Raw genomic sequence first — 17,239 nt, 5'->3', positions numbered from 1 at the left:
AACCAAGCTGGGCAGGATTTAAGTAATATTGGGCTCGCTTTGGAGCAGGAGGATAGACCACACCTGCACCTCACAGGTCCCCGTAATCCTGGAGTCAAATCTGCAGGAAGCCCAAACAACCATGGGGCAGTGTCTGCGTTGCAGAGAGCTGTAACGAATGTCTCGTGATGGAGGATGCTTGTGGCTTGGCTTTGGTTTCTCAAACATGACTGTCTCCTTGAGCCTACTTATGCTGTGCGGCTGAATACGATGGTATCAACTGGACCTGTTCCAGTGACAAGCCCCAGAGCTGCAATATGACATCTGAGTTGCATGGGAAGCCACAGGCATGTTGCAGAGTCAGGAGACAGGGTCAGGGCTGCTCTGCCTGACATGGGGAAGTCTCTGAGTTTACCAATCAAGATAGCAGGTGTCAGACCACCGGGGGCTTTGGCAGAGGGACTGGATGCCAAAGCAGTTGTGTCTCTCCCACGGCTCCCTCCGCTGCTGCGGGGGAGAGCTGACCCAGCCAGAACTGCAACAAGGGCTCAGAAAGTTTGTTCTCACAAGGCTATTAAATGGCTTTCAATAAATGCAACACAGAAAAAAGCATGTGGACCGAAGAGACCTAGCCTATGGCAAGACCATTAAAAACAAAGAAGCACTGAAAATCCAAATGTTTGTGGGTTTTGGCATTGCCCATCACACTCTGATTGTGCCTTTTCAAGAAGTTTTCCATGACAAAACACAAGCCCCATTCATCACCTGCACAGGTCACCAGGCACTTCTGCCCAGTTCACCCTTCAGACCCTTGCCCAAGGACAGGGAGGAGAAGCAGAGCGGGTTGTTTCAGGCTCTAGCCTGAATCCTCTTCTGAAGAGCCATCCTCTCCTGGGAGTATGGTACGTGCATGCCCTCTTCTTCCCTGGGCATTTGCTTATGGGCTAGATACTGCCTCAAAGAGCTCTTTCGTCTCATTCATCCAGCTTGTGCTCAGACAGCAGGACCCTACGAGCTGCTCTGTTGTGCTGGGGTGGCCAAGGAACCCTGGAGAGATGTCAATGCATGAGGCACACCACTGCTACAAGGCATGACAGCAAGGGGCTGCAATGCAAGTAAATGGAGTAATTTCTATAATATGTTTAATATTTGTACATTGAATATCCAAAATACTTGTATTTCCCACCTTATTTGTTGTACAGCAGGGTTAGCTGTAAAGAGCTTGCAGCCCAGCTGCATGTGTTAAACAACAGGAACTGAACAGGAGATGAATATCAGAATCTGATTCTGCCAAGTAGTCACTAAAGGCTTTAGAAGGAAAAGGCACAGGGAACTCAGAGTATATTTGACTAGAAGGTCATCCTAGGCATGCACTGCAGTGGAAAAGGCAGAGAGTCTAAAGCATGTAAAAATGATAAAAGGAGAAGAGTGGAAGCTTTGATCAAACAGAGAGTGGGAGTGAGGGTGCTGGAGATGCCTGCAGAGACAGAAGCAAAAGCAGGAGAGTGAAGGACTTTGTACGTGAGAAGATACATAATTCTTTTGGAGTCAATCAAACCGGGGCCAAAGCAGTCTAGATGCAAATTACCACTCACTTCCTTCAACATTCCTGAGTCTTTTTTTCCCCCCAAACCATGGGAATGTGGAGGCAGAGGAGATTTTCAACAAAACAATTTTGGGATTCCTTTCATTTTTCTCCTGGTTTCTGAGCCTTTGGGTAACTTCAGTTTGTGTTTTCAAGTTTTCCTCTACAACTGTGAGAATGAGAAATGTCTGGGATTTTCTTTAAGTGGCAGAAAGATCCTTGGGCAATCACTGAATTCTAGCAACTGAGGCTTCAGAAAAACAACAACCAAGAACCACATTCCCAAATATTGGAAAGGCCACGATGCTACTGAGAGACTCTAGAGACTCTGTATAGTTATGTATGCAAACATCTGTACAGGCCCTTATGTGGATTTGTGGGTACTCATCAAATCAAAACTATTGGGACAAAGAGGGACTGCTCAGCAAGACAAGTTCACACAGTCTCCAATACCAGGATACCTCAACCGCAGTATTAAATATAATGTACTTCTGAGCTGCTATCAACAGCTGAGTTGAGAAAACACCAATGTTTTTCAAGGCAAAGCTTGGCTTTGGTTTGTGTTTTTACGTTAAAGATAGTGCTTGTGACCAGGGCTGCTGGAAATACAGAATTCCTGCAGGGAGAAAAACCTAGGTAGCAGCAGTGCAACATCCATCACATGTCCTAAGACCCAGGCAGACCTCAGCTTGGGACAAGAGGGGTTACCTGCAGAGGGTGAGAGTGGAAATCGTTCTCTACAGCCTATGGCATTACTGGCAGAGGCTGAGAAATTGCCAATTAGGTCAAGCTCTGGTAATGTTTGTATCCTGGTGTCTTAAGGCAAAGAAGCTCATATGATCATGCCATCTGACAGCTTTCTCCTCATGCATTTCAATTCCGCTTCCCAGAGGGTACTATCGAAGATACTAATCCCTGCAAGTTTCACCAAAATATGTAGCTGCATAGAGGAGAGCGGTCCTGTTAGTGTCCTTATCGAAAAACACACTGCAGAGTTCAGCCTTTATTAGCCATCAGAGAGATGATGAAGAAGACAAATTCTGCATGTCCCAACCCTAGAAAAGCTTGCTTGGTGCCTACACTTTGTGAGACACCAAAAACCTAAGCATAAGACACAAGTCAGTAGAAAACTAGGTCCAGCAGATCTTCTGGTCTCACACCTGTTTTTATGGGCTGTGGACTGAGCTGAAGTGAGATGCATTTGTTTTGTAGTGGGCATTCAACAGACCCTGATGAGACATGGTTATTGGCAGCATGAAAAAGATTAGCTCAAAGGTGGACTAGAAATGGAAGTGTGATATGACCGTCCAAATTTCCTTCTCCTCTCAACCTCCCACGTTCTCCTAGGTATTCAGCCTCCTATTCCCCTCTGTGTCTGCCCCTGTTTAACTCTTTAGTTCTTATATACAAAAATAGCCAGAGTGATCAGCTTTCTAATATCAGCACAGTATCAACTTCTACCTCCTTTTGTGATACCAGGCCAGTTTCTTCCCCTGCCATCAGAAGAGGAACATGGTCAGAAACTTTTCTCTCTTCTGAAAAAGTACCTACAGACATCCACAAAAACTGCACTCCACTCTACTCAAACTCCAAGGTCAAACCTTGTGCTGACAGATTCGTGTGGGGTCAGGACAGAACAGCAAGGGATACGGCACATGTGCTGGCAAAGCTGTGCTGCACTGAGATTAGAGCAGCAGCAACTGTAGAGCAAGAGAAAGGAACCTTTGTAAGGCTTTCTGGAACTAGGACAAGAAGAGCAAGAAATGCTGTAGATTTGGGTTGAGGTGTCCTGATAGAGTGGTGCCTGCTGCATTTAAGAGCTCAGAACCAAGAAAGTACAGGATGCTCCAAGGCAAACGCTGCTGTTCTCAGATGCCAGGGGAAAACTTGTTCCTGGCCCCCCCATTAAATAAAAACAAGCCAAACACATGCAGACCACCCATGTTTATTAAAAAAACCTACAGATCCTGGTGAAACAAGAGTAATTGTGAAGAGAGATCAGAAACTCTTTGACCAAGACAGGTGTCTTGTTAATAAGGCCCAGCCATGACATTTGCAACCTTATTTTTCCTTTCCCGCTCCAACACTGCTCAACATTTAATGATTCCTTATCTAAAACACTCATTACTGTCCTAGTACATGCTACTGGGGGGTGAAGGGGATGACATACTTTGTGTTTGCATCAAAGCCATAGTGCTGACAGTGCAGTTTTGACTGTCAGCCACTGAGATGTTTGGTTTTCCTTGAGACTCCTTTTTTAAATACACTTCAAACAATCTCCTTTCATTTTTCACAGCAAATTTCAGACATTAGCACATCTCCTTGTTTCTAACAGTCCCTCATGCTGCTTAGCTTGCTGAAAAATGCACTGAAGGCTGTAAAACTGTACAATGGGAACTTTTTTTTTAATTAACACTCAGATTCCCAGCTGGAATAAATTATTCCAGCTCTATGTGATGCCAGTTTATACCTGATAACAACCTTTACCTAAGCTTCAGGCAGTTACCATTGTGAAAAATACCTTCCAAACATAAGTGGGATATAAATCCACCTGGTTTTGCTGTATAGGTTTGTAAAAGCTTGAAGTATCAGCTCTAAGAGAGATGCAAATTTTGATCTCTGCTGCCATGTTGGTATTGAAGCTTATGAAAATGATAAATGCAATGGTAACACTGGTAACTGTAATTGTGGATTCTTTTAGAAGAAACAATAACTAATATACTTGAATGATCACCAAGGAGTGATATGGAATACCAGGCATGGGAAAAAGGCAGGTATTCACAAAGAGGTCCTGTGTAGGATATGCAGTTGCTGAAAATCCTTCCAAGTTTCAGATCACTTATGTCCCCGGCCTTAACCGGAAGAAGAAAGGGAAGTACTGCTCCTCCTGCTGCACTATGAAAAGCCTCCAGCTGTGTGTGGCTTGTATTATGGGTATTAAAAATGTAAAACAACACTTGAGGTACCAAACTCCTAGCAGCATGCTCTTTAAAACCACTGGACTGATCCTCCTAACTGCTACAGCACAGAAATACATCAGTTCAAAGCACTGGGGCACATAAAACATTTAAAGCAGCATAAGTAAATCAAATACAAAATAAATCACACCAAGAGGTGTATCTTCACACTTTATTGACCAAAACTACACACTACTGAAAGCCTGGCACCCAGGATGCAGCCAGAAGAGGGGCCTGCAGACACCTGAACTGCCCAGCCAAGAACAGCTGAGGAAATCTGTCTCAGGAATTGTGTGAAAGCAGTAATTCAAGGAAACTCCATGTCCCCAAAGACAAGCTCCCTCCTTCCCAGGAGGGCCACGGGCAGAGATGCAGCCATGCAAGCCACAGTGCCACACACACACCAAGTGCCATCCTTGCTCCTCACAACCGTGTTTGGCCCAGGCAGCACTGGACAGGCTGCAGCAGGAGCCAGCTATTTATAAATGGAATTACAAAAGGCACAGTGCCTCCCCAGCATAGTCTCCCATCCCTCAACCTCCTGTTCACACCGAGCTGGGCACTCGGTGGAGCCACACGCATTCACGGAGGCCCCACACCGGTAACAGCCAGTAACGACCGGTAACGGCCGACAACGGCAGGTAACAGTCTGCCGCGCAGCGCAACCCCGCCCTGCACTGAGGCGGGACAAAATGGTCCCCGCGACGGGGCGGGGCTCGCGCCCGCGCCAGGGGCGGTTCTCTCCGCCCCACGTCCCGCCCCACGGGGCCGGCCCGCGGAGGGCGATTGGCTGAGGAGCCGGAAGTCGCGGGAGGCTGCGGAACAGCGTGGCCGTGCTCGTGCGGGCCAGGTGGGTCTGCGGGCGCGGCGTTGAGGGCGCCCCCGCCCTGGGGAGCGCCGCCGCCGCCTCCCCCCCCGCTCCCTCAGCGGCGCAGCCGGCGGGGGGAAGCTGCGGCTCTCCGCGCTGGCCTTGGGGGAGGGAGAGGGCCGCCGAGCGCGGAGACGCGGGAACGGCCGGAGGGAGGAGGGGACCCCCCCCCCCGCGGGCCGCTCCCCAGCGGCCGCGCCCTAACGGCCGTTCTGTGGCAGCCCCCGCCCGCGCGGCTGCCTTGCGGGCCGGGGGGCGGCGCGGCGCGGCCTCCGGAGCTGCCTCCGCCTTCACACACCCGCTCTGCTCCTCTGAGACCCGGCCCCGCGCAGCCGGTAGCCCCCGGTGGTTGCGGCTCGCCGGCAGCCCTGGGCGTGCAGGCAGCCGGGATACAGCCGCGTGCTTCCCCCGGCGGGAGGATGGTGATTTCCCCGGCGCAGCCGGCATCAGCCGTCAGGGTGTCTTAGGTGCCCTGACACGCTTCTGCTCCTGAGGAAGTGGCTGTGTTCTCTCTCTTTCCCCAGAGGTGCTCCCGGCCATCATGTTTGTCCTCGTAGAGATGACTGACACTGTAAGAATCCCTCCCTGGCAGTTTGAAAGGAAACTGAATGAATCCATTGCTGAAGAACTAAACAAAAAATTGGCCAACAAGGTAAAACATGGGTCACCTAAAAGGTGATGCAGACTTCATCACATCCCTCTCTGAGTGTTTCTTCCTTTATTTGTTCCTGATGAGAAATGCGTGTGGAGTATCAGATTAGTTTAGATGTGAGGGCCATCCCAGAGACTGAAGTACCAGAGACTGTAAACAGAGACAGCTTTATATCATCTCAAAGGGATTTTTTTTTTCCTAACAGCTAAGGCTGTAATGGGAAGATATTGAGATGTCAGATAGGGTGGAGAAGCATTGAAGAGAAATGAGAGTAACTGCTATTCTGTGTAGAGTTGCAACCTGAAATGCAGTCTGAAAAAATGAATGCAAACTAATCTATCCAAGGGGAAATTAAAAAAAAAGACAATGGAAATAAATGTGTAAGAGAACTGGAGGTGATAATATCTGACTTGCTCTGTGCTAAGCATTTGAAATACAGTATGGGAGCAAGAAGTTGACCTTTGGTGTAGGATATAAAAAAAAAAGCATTATGTCATAGGTCAGGAGGTCGCAGTTTCTCTGTGCAGCCCCTGGGACTGTGATTAACATACAGCTTTCGGCATGAGACAGGTGCAAGACTCAAAATGTAGCTAGTGAATGTGAAGAGAGCTCAAAAGAGCAGCCAAAAGTGATATAGGGTTGTGGACAGCAGATTATACAGACAGGTTATGGAAAACAAAACTGTCATCCACTGATGACTCATAGGTGCCTTAAATTTACTAAGCTGTGAAGCTATCTCAGAAGTGGCAAAGAAAGCAAGAGTTTTCCCTCATCTGTGCCCATAGCTCTTATACTTTAAGACAAAGGCAAGTCTTAGGGGCTCCTGAGAGTGTAACTTTAGCAAGAAATATATTTGGCCTTTAGACAAGCTACGAGTTTGGTGAGTGATGTCTGTCCTTTCCTATGGGCAAGTGTTTGCCATCTTGGCCAGTCAAGTTTTCTTGTCACTGACAATCACCCCAAGAGTTTCTGTTTGTAGCAGTACTCTTTCTAGTGCCGGTAGAAACACATCCTCCTGTAATGCTTGAATAAGAGAGAGGTTTTAGGTTCCTCTAAGCAGTTAGAAGTGGGGCTGGGGCTGTTGAAGGAGAGTACCAAAACATCCCCCTCCCATCTTGCCACTCTTCCATTGCCTTCCTTTAAAAAAGTGTGTGCAGAATATAAATTTGAAAAGAGTTAACCTGGTGGATTGCTTGATTTATTGTTTTTTTTATTGTTTTTTCTTTGAGCAGGTTGTATACAATGTCGGTCTCTGCATCTGTCTGTATGATATTACAAAACTGGAGGATTCATACATATTCCCTGGAGATGGTGCATCACATACCAAAGGTTTATTCTTACCTTCAGTTATATGGTTTTGCAGAATGTTAGTGACCTAGAAATGTAAACTAAGTTCAATTGTTATGTAAATTAAATTTAAAGGAACTTACTGACGTTCACAGCCTTAACTCTGTCCTCATAGGAGACCAGGAGGAACATGGCAGGAGTCTCCTTTGCTTTTTCTGTGACAAATGCATCTTTAAACAGCTGGTCCTGTCTGCCTTCACCAGCAGTCCATCTCTTTTTTCCAGTTAGCAGCATAGCTGCTGGATAAGGAAGGGGACTAATTGAATTTAAAATGATTGGAAATCTGCAAATAGAAAATAACTTGTATTAATTGTCTTGTGTTTGTCCAGTATTTCTTCTTTTGAAGCTTAATTTCTCTAGCCAGAAAGAAGAAACATGTTTTTAAATATAGCCTTCACACAACATTTGATGCTGCTTTCCTAACTGGGAGTTTTGCTATGGGTATTTTTGTTTTGTTTTGTTTTGTTTTTTGAGCGAGAGAGTTAGGCAGATCTGGTTCAGTGTACATTTATGGTTGTGGGGTTTTGGGGTTTTGGTTTGTTTAGAAAATAGCAATGATTAACTTCTTTTGACTTTGTCAAATCTGTCAGAATGAAAACTAGAAGTAAATGCATAAGAGCAATTTGGGGGGGGGTTAAAACAAGTTCCTTTAAATGCCTTTAAATGAACTGGGAAGAGATGCATTTTTCTAGCTTCAATTTTCAGTGCAGAAGTGTCGCTCGAACAAATGAAATGTTTCCTGTTTGAAAGGAACTGGACTGACTGTATGTGGCTGCCATACTCTAAATTTTAGCTCTACTAGAACTCATTCCCTACAAATAAAAGCTTGTGTAAGACTGAAGGACAATAGCAGCTTTCTTGCTTGCTTCTTTTAATTTCCATTCAGCTTCTTAACTTTGATTTAGTCCTTGAACTGAAACAAGACAATATATTCTCTTTGAGCTAGCAAAGGAGTCTCCTGCTTTCAGAATCTGGGATAGTACTTTAATAAATCTTGGTGTCTAGTAATAACTCCTTTTTTAATGTAGTAGCCTGACTTTCTGTAAAACAGCAGCACTGAGTATGGACAGCTAAAGTGATGTTAAATAGCTCATAAGCATTATTTGACTGTGATTGTCATAAGCATTTTGCATTTATAAGAAAACTATACTATTTAGAGACATTTTTATTTAAGCTGAATGAAAAATCTAGTTATGTTAAAGTAACTTATTTACTCTGATAATATTTGATATCAAATATTTCGATGGATCAAAATACAGCATTGCTGTTAAAGATGAAAGGAGCAGAGGTATTATGGGAAAGTATCATTTCTATCGATATTTTTGGCCTCCAAGCATTGTGTAAGAACACTTATAATATAACTGAAGCAGAGGCCCTGCTCCACATTCTTCATTTTAAAAAGTTTTATTCTGTGAATCTCAACTACTGCAAGTTTGAAGAGCAAAGGACAGGAAGCTACAGATCAACTGCTGCCATAATTCATACAAAACACAGTTAGGTATTGGAACTCTTATTCCTGTTTTCCTGATCTAATCAGTCTCTGTAAGGAAGGGGTAAAAGTTACTGGATACAGCATTTTAGAGAGCATATAGGATGTGGGATTTTGTTTTAATGGCTGCCACCCTGTGGAAGGAGCATGGTTCACACTTGTGGACATAACACTAATGATCTGTTTTCTTTTAAGTGCATTTCCGGTACGTGGTCTTCCATCCCTTCCTGGATGAGATTCTGATTGGAGAGATTAAAAGCTGCAGTCAGGATGGAGTTCACGGTAAACTGGAACTTCTGACACTGGGGGCACTAAAGCTGCAGAGCATTTGGGTTTACTGAGAGACTGTGATTTCAGGTTGCATAATGCTGTATGTAGGCTGGTTAAAGGCTACTACTGGCCTCTAGTGCTGCTCTGATCTAAAAATAGTTGGTAGTTTGAGCCTGGCAGCTTCTCCTGCACTTGGTTTTGTCTGTACCCACCCCCCCTTACTTTTGTTGTTCATGTGTGCCCAAGAAGAACAAGTAGATAAACCCATCTGGAGCATAGACTGGATTTATTTTCTCACATCAGTTAACAGAACTTGTTTGTTTAAAATGGTAGTATTGGATCATGTTGGTCTGAAATATCTTCCCCACAGTTCTGTGAAAATCCATGATCATTTTCTGTATCTGAGAAGATGGTAGAGAAACTTCTCTCCTAGCACAAAGTGCTGTCAGATCCATGAAATACATAGTCAATGAGTTGCCTTCCTTTTTTGATGGAATTTTCCATGCAAGCAAGCTCCTCTGCTCAGCTGTTAAGATTAGGACAATGAGATTATAGTGTGTGCATTTGTTACTGAATTTGGGCAGGTCTGCTATCTGATAATATTCAACATCGTGAAATCTCAGAATCTCAGGGGGAGGGTTTTGTTCTAACTTTATATTGCTCCTTATTTAACGTGTTACATCTGTGATTTCTAAGCTCTTTTCTGTCACAGACCTCTTTAGCATCTGACTCATTTCTTGGAAGGCTTTCATTGCCAATCCCGCTCCAAACAGCCTTTTCCTTTCCCAGTGAGCATGAAGACTGTGCCCTCTGTTGCTTTATGTACTTTCAGCTGGAGATTGCTTTCCTGCCAACTGAAATTGAACACTGTGGCTCAAGGAATAATTCCTGCATAATCTCAGATGCCCTTCCTGAAAGAGGAAGGATAATGAGTCTAGAAATTGTGTTTTAGGAATTGCTGTGATACATAGGTTGTGAAGAAGCATTTCAGTCTTTATCAAATTCTTTCCTCCATAGTTTCTCTTGGATTCTTTGACGATATTGTCATCCCTCCAGAATCCCTGCAGCAGCCAGCTAAGTTGTATCCTTTGACCACCTCTGATAACTTTACTACTTCATTTCAAAAGATGGTGCAGTGGTGTCCTAACAGGCATTCTCTACTGTAATAGTGAAGATGCTCAGTGGCAGAATCTAAGCTGCTATGTCAGGCAAGTCCCACAGACTATTATCACAGCTAAACAGGCGCCACACTTGCTCAGTTTTGTAGGATCATTGTCCCAGCTAACAGAAATGAATAGCAATGTCCCTCAAACAACTGCTTTGTAATCCCTGCCTCTAGTCTTGTCTTCTACTGAAAACAGAATGCAGTTTTTCCCACATCATGTAATGACTAGATAAATGGTGTGTCTAATATACTTACTTGTGGTAGGTGATGTCTTGCTCTCACACTTGAGGGTTTTTTTGGTTAGTCTGTTGTTTTTGCGGGAGGAGGGTTGTACTGCCCATCAGCATATACCTTGAAGCAGGAAAATCAAAGACGAGATTGGGGTCCTGGAACGTGTAGGTGATGACGTAGGCCAGTGCACTGCAGTTAGAGAAGTAACTGTGAAAGGATTTTTGAGTTGAGAGTCTATTCTCAAAAGAAAGTGATCTGTCAGGTAGAATGCTAATTACTTACCATGCTGCATGTTTCTGTCCTTAACCCTTGGCCTGGCCAGCGATGAAGCAGAGCAGGTGTGGGTGTGGGAATATGAAACAGAAGAAGGGGCTCACGACCTTTACATGGACATTGGGGAGGAGATCCGCTTCCGCGTCATGGATGAAACATTTGTTGATACATCACCTACAGGGCCAACTTCAGCAGAGGCTTCCACTTCAAATGCCACAGAAGAAGTCCAGAAGAAAGAGGCACCCTACACCCTTATGGTAACTATGCACATAATTCACATAGCCTTGAAAACCTTGTGGTTTACTCTGTGTCTAAAATAACATCCCTTTTCCAAGCAACTGATTGATTTAAGTTGACCATAGAGCAATGAAAGTCACAGAATGAAAGGGGTGGAAGACGAGAGAAATGAGATGTGCATGAGAGCGTGTTCTTGTGGTCAGTTTGTATTATTTGCTGTGTGTTTTCGAATTGTGTGTAACAAATTGTAGTTGTTGGTGGAGTTCAAACCTGGGAGGCTGATTTAAGACAGACTTTAGATGTAGGATCTGCAGATAAAAATGAGCGTACAAGGAATACAGAGCTAGGAGAACCACATCAAGGCTCACACAGCCGCTAAACAGTCTTTCCCCTGCAGTGTTTTGGCATAAGAACTACCTGAGTACAATACAACAGAAAGACGGGAGTAAACCGTGAAAGCTCCGTTTTCTCACAATGAGAGTATGTTGGGCAGTGAGCACAGTCAGGAAATGGAATGGGCAAGTGCTTGATTTTCAAGTGGTGAACGTTTGGTGTAGTGTTGTCAAAGATTAAAGGAGTCTGGACCAGTGCTGGGCAGGCTCTGACAGGAAAAAAGTGAATACCTCATCAGTAACCTGGGGGAGGGGGAGAATTTATATCTTTATGTATTTATTCCTATATTCTCTTTGCAGTTTAAAATCACATGCTCTCTTTTTCTCTCTGTGAATAGGGATCAATCAGCGAACCAGGCTTGGGCCTCCTGTCATGGTGGACAAACAATTAGCTGCAATCAGAACGTGCTCTGCAGAAAGTCCTTCTGGTGGATGTTTTGGGGGATTAAGGGATCCTGCTGGTGCTCATTGCTCCCTTGAAGCTGAATGAGAAATTAGACCTGCCACTTACTGTTTCCCCTTCAGCTTCTGACCTGCCAGATCAAGGCAGTCACTTCCAAGAAATGTCTTTACTGAGCTGTAGAAGTGAAATTATGGGCACAAAAAGTCTTGAGCCCAGCAGCAACAAACTTGGCTGGAGCTTTGGTCTCCTGCACTGGAGGCAAAACTGGGGAGGTCTTTAAGGAATTGACTTCAGTGAATGAAAGCAGGAGAGAATGCTTGTCTAGAAGTATTGCTTCCTTGGGTTTAGAGCTTGGTCTCAGAGGTGTAGAAGTATGTGCCTGCCCTTCTTTTGACAGGAAGCAGAGCAGGATCTTGCTCTGCGAAGTACTGGGAGAAGAAACAGCAAAATCCTAGAGGTAAGAGAGGTGTGGTCCTCTCATGACTTGGGAAATGCTGCTGCCAGAAGGGCAAGGAAGCCAGTGATAATGTTCTCCTAAGAATGGGACCTTAATCATGGATGAAGACAGTCCAAGAAAACTGGAATGAGAGTAGTTTACCCAAAAATAACTTAGGTACTATGAAGATGACCACTGTGGAAAGCTATCAGCTGCTTATTATGGTGAATGGAAATACTTTATTAGGTGGGTTGTATTTATGCCAAATGAGTTAAACTTCACTGGAGTTTGACTGAAAATATGTAATTATGAACTGAAACAAACCAGTGTCTTTGGGTAAGTTGAATACTTGTTTGTGTGGGTGTTAATACGAGAAAAAGAATAAATAGTAAAAACAACATCCAGCCTGCCTTCCGGTACATATTGTGAAGAAACTCTAAGCTTCCTGCCCAGCAGGAAGAAAAAAGTTGTCTCCTGCAGTTTAGCTACTTGTATTTCAAGGCAGACAGTGTTTAGTGTTGAGACTAACACTTCACTGTGCTCTAACAGCCAATAACAAACAATTGCCATCAGCCTCTCTGACAGCAGTGAAAGGAAAGGGGGGGAACAAAACAGTGAGTAAAATCTATGCAGGGCCCATTGCCAAGAGGGTGGTGATGTACATAATTATAAAGCAGGCACATTTGGCAGGAAGGGGGTATAATTCCCTGGGATAGTGGGTCTGCTAACCTCCAACTGTGAAAACAAAGCCTGAGTCACCAGCACCCTCCCTGCAGTGAAGTTGCAACCCCTTAATTCTAAACTGTTATTCCTGGTGTATAGCTCTAATTAAAAGGGAGCCTAGAATTCTTTAGGTTCACATAGTAACTGAGGTCCATCTGCTCAGACAATAAGCTTACTGAACGCTAGCTATAGAGCAGTGGTGCTCAGATATACAATCATCTTGACATTGTGGAAACAGTTTGCAGAAACCCCCCAACTTTTGGGGGGGGGGAGAATTTGGGTGAAGCAGGTGAAGCCTCTATGGCTGTTAAGGGTCTACACAGGCTGTTTTAGGGTAGTGTGCATGTGGAAAAAAATGCCTTGGGCACCTCCTAGAAGCTGTTGTGCTCAGCTCCCACTTCACAGGCTTAGAGCTACTAGGAGGTTAGCAAAGTGGTAGTTGCTTTGCTGATGTGCTATTCTAAATGAACCGATACCAGAATGACAGTGAGACATCAATCATTTTGTTAACAGAGGGTGAGCAGTGCTTGAGGAAGTCAGTTTACTGTGCAATTCTAGGAGAGCATGGAAGTTACTTGCTCCTTGCAAGTTTTGCCTCTGCTGCAGCTTGTGCAGTGTTCTGAACAGGAATATAGTTGTGAAGAAGGTGAGTTTTTGAGTGCTGCCTGCAGTAGTCAATGGTAGTAGATAGAGTGCAAGGCACCTGCTTCTCCTGCTTTTAGACCACTGATAGGTCTGTGAGGGGTTTTTTGCCACTTGTTTTTTTGCATAATGATGACTTAACAACATAAAAGCTGAGGGCAGGTACCTTCATATCTCCATGGAGAAGTTCTTTCCCATCTTCCCAGTGACAGTGAAGAGCAGGATTATGATTACAAGAATACTTGAGACAAAAGGATGGTCACAGTCTTTATTTTCATTTTAAGTCTTTAGCCATCAGTAAAGTGAATGACAGAAAACAACCAACTGAGCAGACAAACCCACCTTAGCTGGTCATTTCCAAATATAAATAACTGTGGGACAACTGAAATTGAGCCAAAATAGAAAAAGGGAGCAGGGGACTTTAAAAGACAAAAGTAAGCCTAGCTGCACTCCCTTTTCATAATGTCAGTGAAGAGGAAGTACCATAACAAAAAGGAAGCTATGGTTACATTTGATCAGACATTTATTCCAACAGTAGGCATGGAATTGCACTTTCATGAAAATGCCAAAGCTGAATCAAGTCCAGTGCACTGTAGGCATTGCGTGCACTTAGCTTCATTTCTGCTGCAGCTCCTTCATTCTGTTCAGGGCACTGCCAGCTTGAAACCACTCTATTTGTGACTCGTTGAAGGTGTGGTTCAACATGATTGTTTCTTGGCTCCCATTAGGATGCTTGATGATGCATTTCAGAGGCTAAGGAAAGAAGACAATTTTTATTTTCCCCATTCTCTTTCAGGGAGCAAACCAAAACTCAGGAAGCTTAACCAAAGCTTCTCACAGGAAAATCTCTACACTTCTAAAGGACTTGCAAATGGAAAATTTTAGCCCAGTGAGGTCTTCGTGTACAAGTGTAGTTGCAGTTGGTTCTAGAGAACACTACTCATGCTTAAGCCAGCAAGTCCAGGAATTCAGACTATCCTGCAGAGCCTTCTCACAACAGCTCAGAATAATGCAATCTGACACTGACCTGCTCTCTAGCCAGCTGGACCACTGGTGCAGTGTGTCCAGGTCTGGCTGGCAGGCTGCACTGCCCATCAGTGGCTGTGCTGCTTCAGGCCCCTAGCACACCACTCCACTCTACACCTTTCCCTCTACAGCCAGTGGCACATCTCTGCCCCCCTGAGCGTGGTGGCAAGGCATGCAGACAGGTACCTTTCCAGGTGCAAAGTCTGCCAGCCCCACAATGCTTAGCTTGTCCACAGGATGAATCTTGTTGTAGTCTGCTGGATCAGCAAAAGTAAGAGGCAGTAGACCTTGCTTCTTCAGATTGGTTTCTGCAGAGAATAAACCATGAAGCTTGTGTTCAGCCCCCTTGTAACACACTACAGGGGATCAAGATTATCTTCTGGGTGTTCAGTGCTTCTCAGAGTAGTATTCCAACAATAATTACTGTTTGTGTAGCAAAATCAGTACCTCCACCACTTGTGGCATATCTAGCTAGATATGTAACAGGATTCTTGACAAGAGGTACCATGTGACCTATCAGCAGATACAGTTCCTTCTCATGCCCAACACCTACAGGAAACATCTCTTCCACCCAAGCCAAGTACATCCTGTTTATACACATCACAGGGAAGTGCAACTCACCATGGATCCTGGCGAAGCTCTTGGTAATGATGACCCTGCCCCCCAAGTGACGTGGCTCCAATGCTGCATGCTCTCTGCTTGATCCTTCACCGTAGTTTTCATCCCCAATAACTGCCCATTTGACGCCCATTTTCTGTGACAAAAGGAACAGATTTAGACTTGTGCAGTCCAGTCACTCAAGTTAGGAATTAACAACAAATATGTGCCCACACATCTAATTTCAGTGCTACACTGATGACATTGCTGAGGAAGTTTCTCCAAGAAGGCACTCTTTGGTTCTGACAAAGGACAGAAATAAAGGAATTACATGCTTCAGAACAGCTAGGCATTGCCATCCTTGGCTAATGAGGGCTGAAGAGGATTGCCTGTGGGATCTAGAGCAAAGCCTTGCAGCCACCTTTCCTTCTGTGGTCTTGTGGCAGGGCAGCATTCGTGCAAGCCCTGATCCCTGCTCTACTTCTGGAATTGATACTGAGAGCTGTAACTTCTGTTTACTGGAAGAAGAAATCTTGGACCACTGTCAAGCTATGCAGAGGGTGAAAGGACATTTCCTCAGGTTCCAAGCCAAGTTTTAAAGAATGAATGGGACAAGATTAGATTTTTCTTAAACATCAGACTAGTCACAGGTGAGAAACTCCAGCAGGTAAGACTCTGCCGCAGCTTGATGACACCAATATCTAGTAAGGCATGCAGCGCCGAGAGGAGTTTTCCCTCTTTGGTCTAGGATTTCTGGTCCCCTCTGGGTCACAAGACCTTCCTCCCTTTTCCCCTCAGTGGGTAGGAGGAGAATCTGCTACAGGAACTGCCATCAGAGTTAAGTCCCAAGAAAAAACCTCAATACTAAGTTAATTCACAGCTGCTGTTAATTGAGAACAGTAGGGTGACATGCTCTGCCTCAGCACAGACTGCACAAAACAAACACCTTTATAGAAGAGAAGTGTCAGGAGAAAGTCTCACCTTGTAGTAACGGGCTGTGTCTGGGACCGGCCCAAACTCCTGGGTTAACGCATTCCTCACAGAGTTGGCTTTGCCATTTTCAACATTGATGGCGCCAATGAGCAGGTTGTTGGAGATGTTGTCCAGATGGCCACGGAATTTGAGCCAGGGTCCGGCTGCAGATATATGGTCAGTGGTGCATTTCCCTTTTACCTAAACAGTAGTAGAAAAGATAAGTGTCTCAGGAAGAACCAGTAACATGACAATTTCTCAGCACTTTTTATTCTGAAGGATCTTTAAATCCCTTTTTAAAAGCAGCAACCCAAGACTATTGTATCTGTTACAGAATCAAGGCAGCTCTAAGGCAGAATGCAACAGTTGTTCTATATATTTGGGGAAGGAAGAAGAACATCCCTACTCTGAAGGGTAGAGTTACAACAAAGGAGCTTAGCCATAACACCTCCTGCTATGTCCTTACCTCCCTTAGCATCAGGTTCTTCAAGTACAAAAAGCAATTAAGTCCTTCCTGTTACAGCTCAGCCTTCCTGTTGGGGGAGTTCAGCAAGATGCCATGTCTGATTCCCAGATGTTTCCAACCCACACATAAACCTTCTCAGTCTATAGGAGCAGTACTCCCACCCAGAGATAATGGCCTTCCAACTGGCTGCCTCAAAGCATTTGCAAAGAATTATGCAAGTCAAAACACTCAGGAATACAAGCACAGATCAGTATGAAAGGGTGGCCCCTGGGAATATCAGCAACTCTGCCAGTGAGAATCAAAAATGCTCCTGAAGGACACCATTCCTATGGGACTTCATTTCAGCACCCATCGCTGTATTAACTGAAGTTTTCATTCTGTTAACTCACCAGGGACACTGAAGGGAAACCCATGTCTCCATTAAGAGACTGAAATGTAATGTTTAACTATTGTGAATGAACTTTTCCTTCTGTAAAATGGAAGACAACACAAATACTGATGGGTAGGAAGTTCCTAAAGACCTCGTTTT

The 17,239-nt window shown here is 44.6% G+C and overlaps 2 protein-coding genes across 3 annotated transcripts in view; one reads left to right on the top strand and one right to left on the bottom strand.

The window, feature by feature from the left end:
* The first annotated feature begins 5,324 nt into the window (after positions 1–5,324).
* On the top strand, positions 5,325–12,684 carry POLR3H (RNA polymerase III subunit H). 2 transcript variants are annotated; one of them, XM_067310638.1, is made up of 7 exons: positions 5,325–5,371; positions 5,914–6,041; positions 7,274–7,370; positions 9,073–9,159; positions 10,165–10,228; positions 10,866–11,073; positions 11,784–12,684. In XM_067310638.1, exons 2-7 carry the CDS (start codon positions 5,931–5,933, stop codon positions 11,835–11,837), a joined length of 621 nt encoding a protein of 206 aa, XP_067166739.1. In that variant the 5' UTR covers positions 5,325–5,371; positions 5,914–5,930; the 3' UTR covers positions 11,838–12,684. The 2 variants fall into 2 exon arrangements, with proteins under 2 accessions (XP_067166739.1, XP_067166744.1); XM_067310643.1 differs by lacking the exon at positions 5,325–5,371 and adding an exon at positions 5,714–5,724.
* A 1,219-nt stretch (positions 12,685–13,903) lies between these two features.
* Positions 13,904–17,239, bottom strand: part of ACO2 (aconitase 2) — a 28,234-nt gene continuing 24,898 nt past the window's right edge. The window contains exons 15-18 of the mRNA XM_067310610.1: positions 16,254–16,445; positions 15,297–15,429; positions 14,862–14,983; positions 13,904–14,402 (exon numbers count right to left, since the gene is read on the bottom strand). Coding sequence (XP_067166711.1) covers positions 14,265–14,402; positions 14,862–14,983; positions 15,297–15,429; positions 16,254–16,445 — 585 coding nt within the window. The 3' untranslated portion in view covers positions 13,904–14,264. The remainder of the gene's footprint in view (positions 14,403–14,861; positions 14,984–15,296; positions 15,430–16,253; positions 16,446–17,239) is intronic.

The sequence above is a fragment of the Apteryx mantelli genome, chromosome 1, assembly GCF_036417845.1.
Source record: "Apteryx mantelli isolate bAptMan1 chromosome 1, bAptMan1.hap1, whole genome shotgun sequence".
Lineage (NCBI taxonomy): Eukaryota > Metazoa > Chordata > Aves > Apterygiformes > Apterygidae > Apteryx > Apteryx mantelli.
Note: the sequence above shows the minus strand (reverse complement) of the source record. Positions and strands in the feature narration are given on the sequence as shown.

Coding starts and splice junctions, on each gene's coding strand:
- POLR3H (XM_067310638.1), top strand. CDS start 5,931: ATGTTTGTCCTCGTAGAGATGACTGACACTGTAAGAATCCCTCCCTGG. Junction 7,371..9,072: donor TGGTGCATCACATACCAAAG/GTTTATTCTTAC, acceptor TTTTCTTTTAAG/TGCATTTCCGGTACGTGGTC. Junction 9,160..10,164: donor CAGTCAGGATGGAGTTCACG/GTAAACTGGAAC, acceptor TTTCCTCCATAG/TTTCTCTTGGATTCTTTGAC.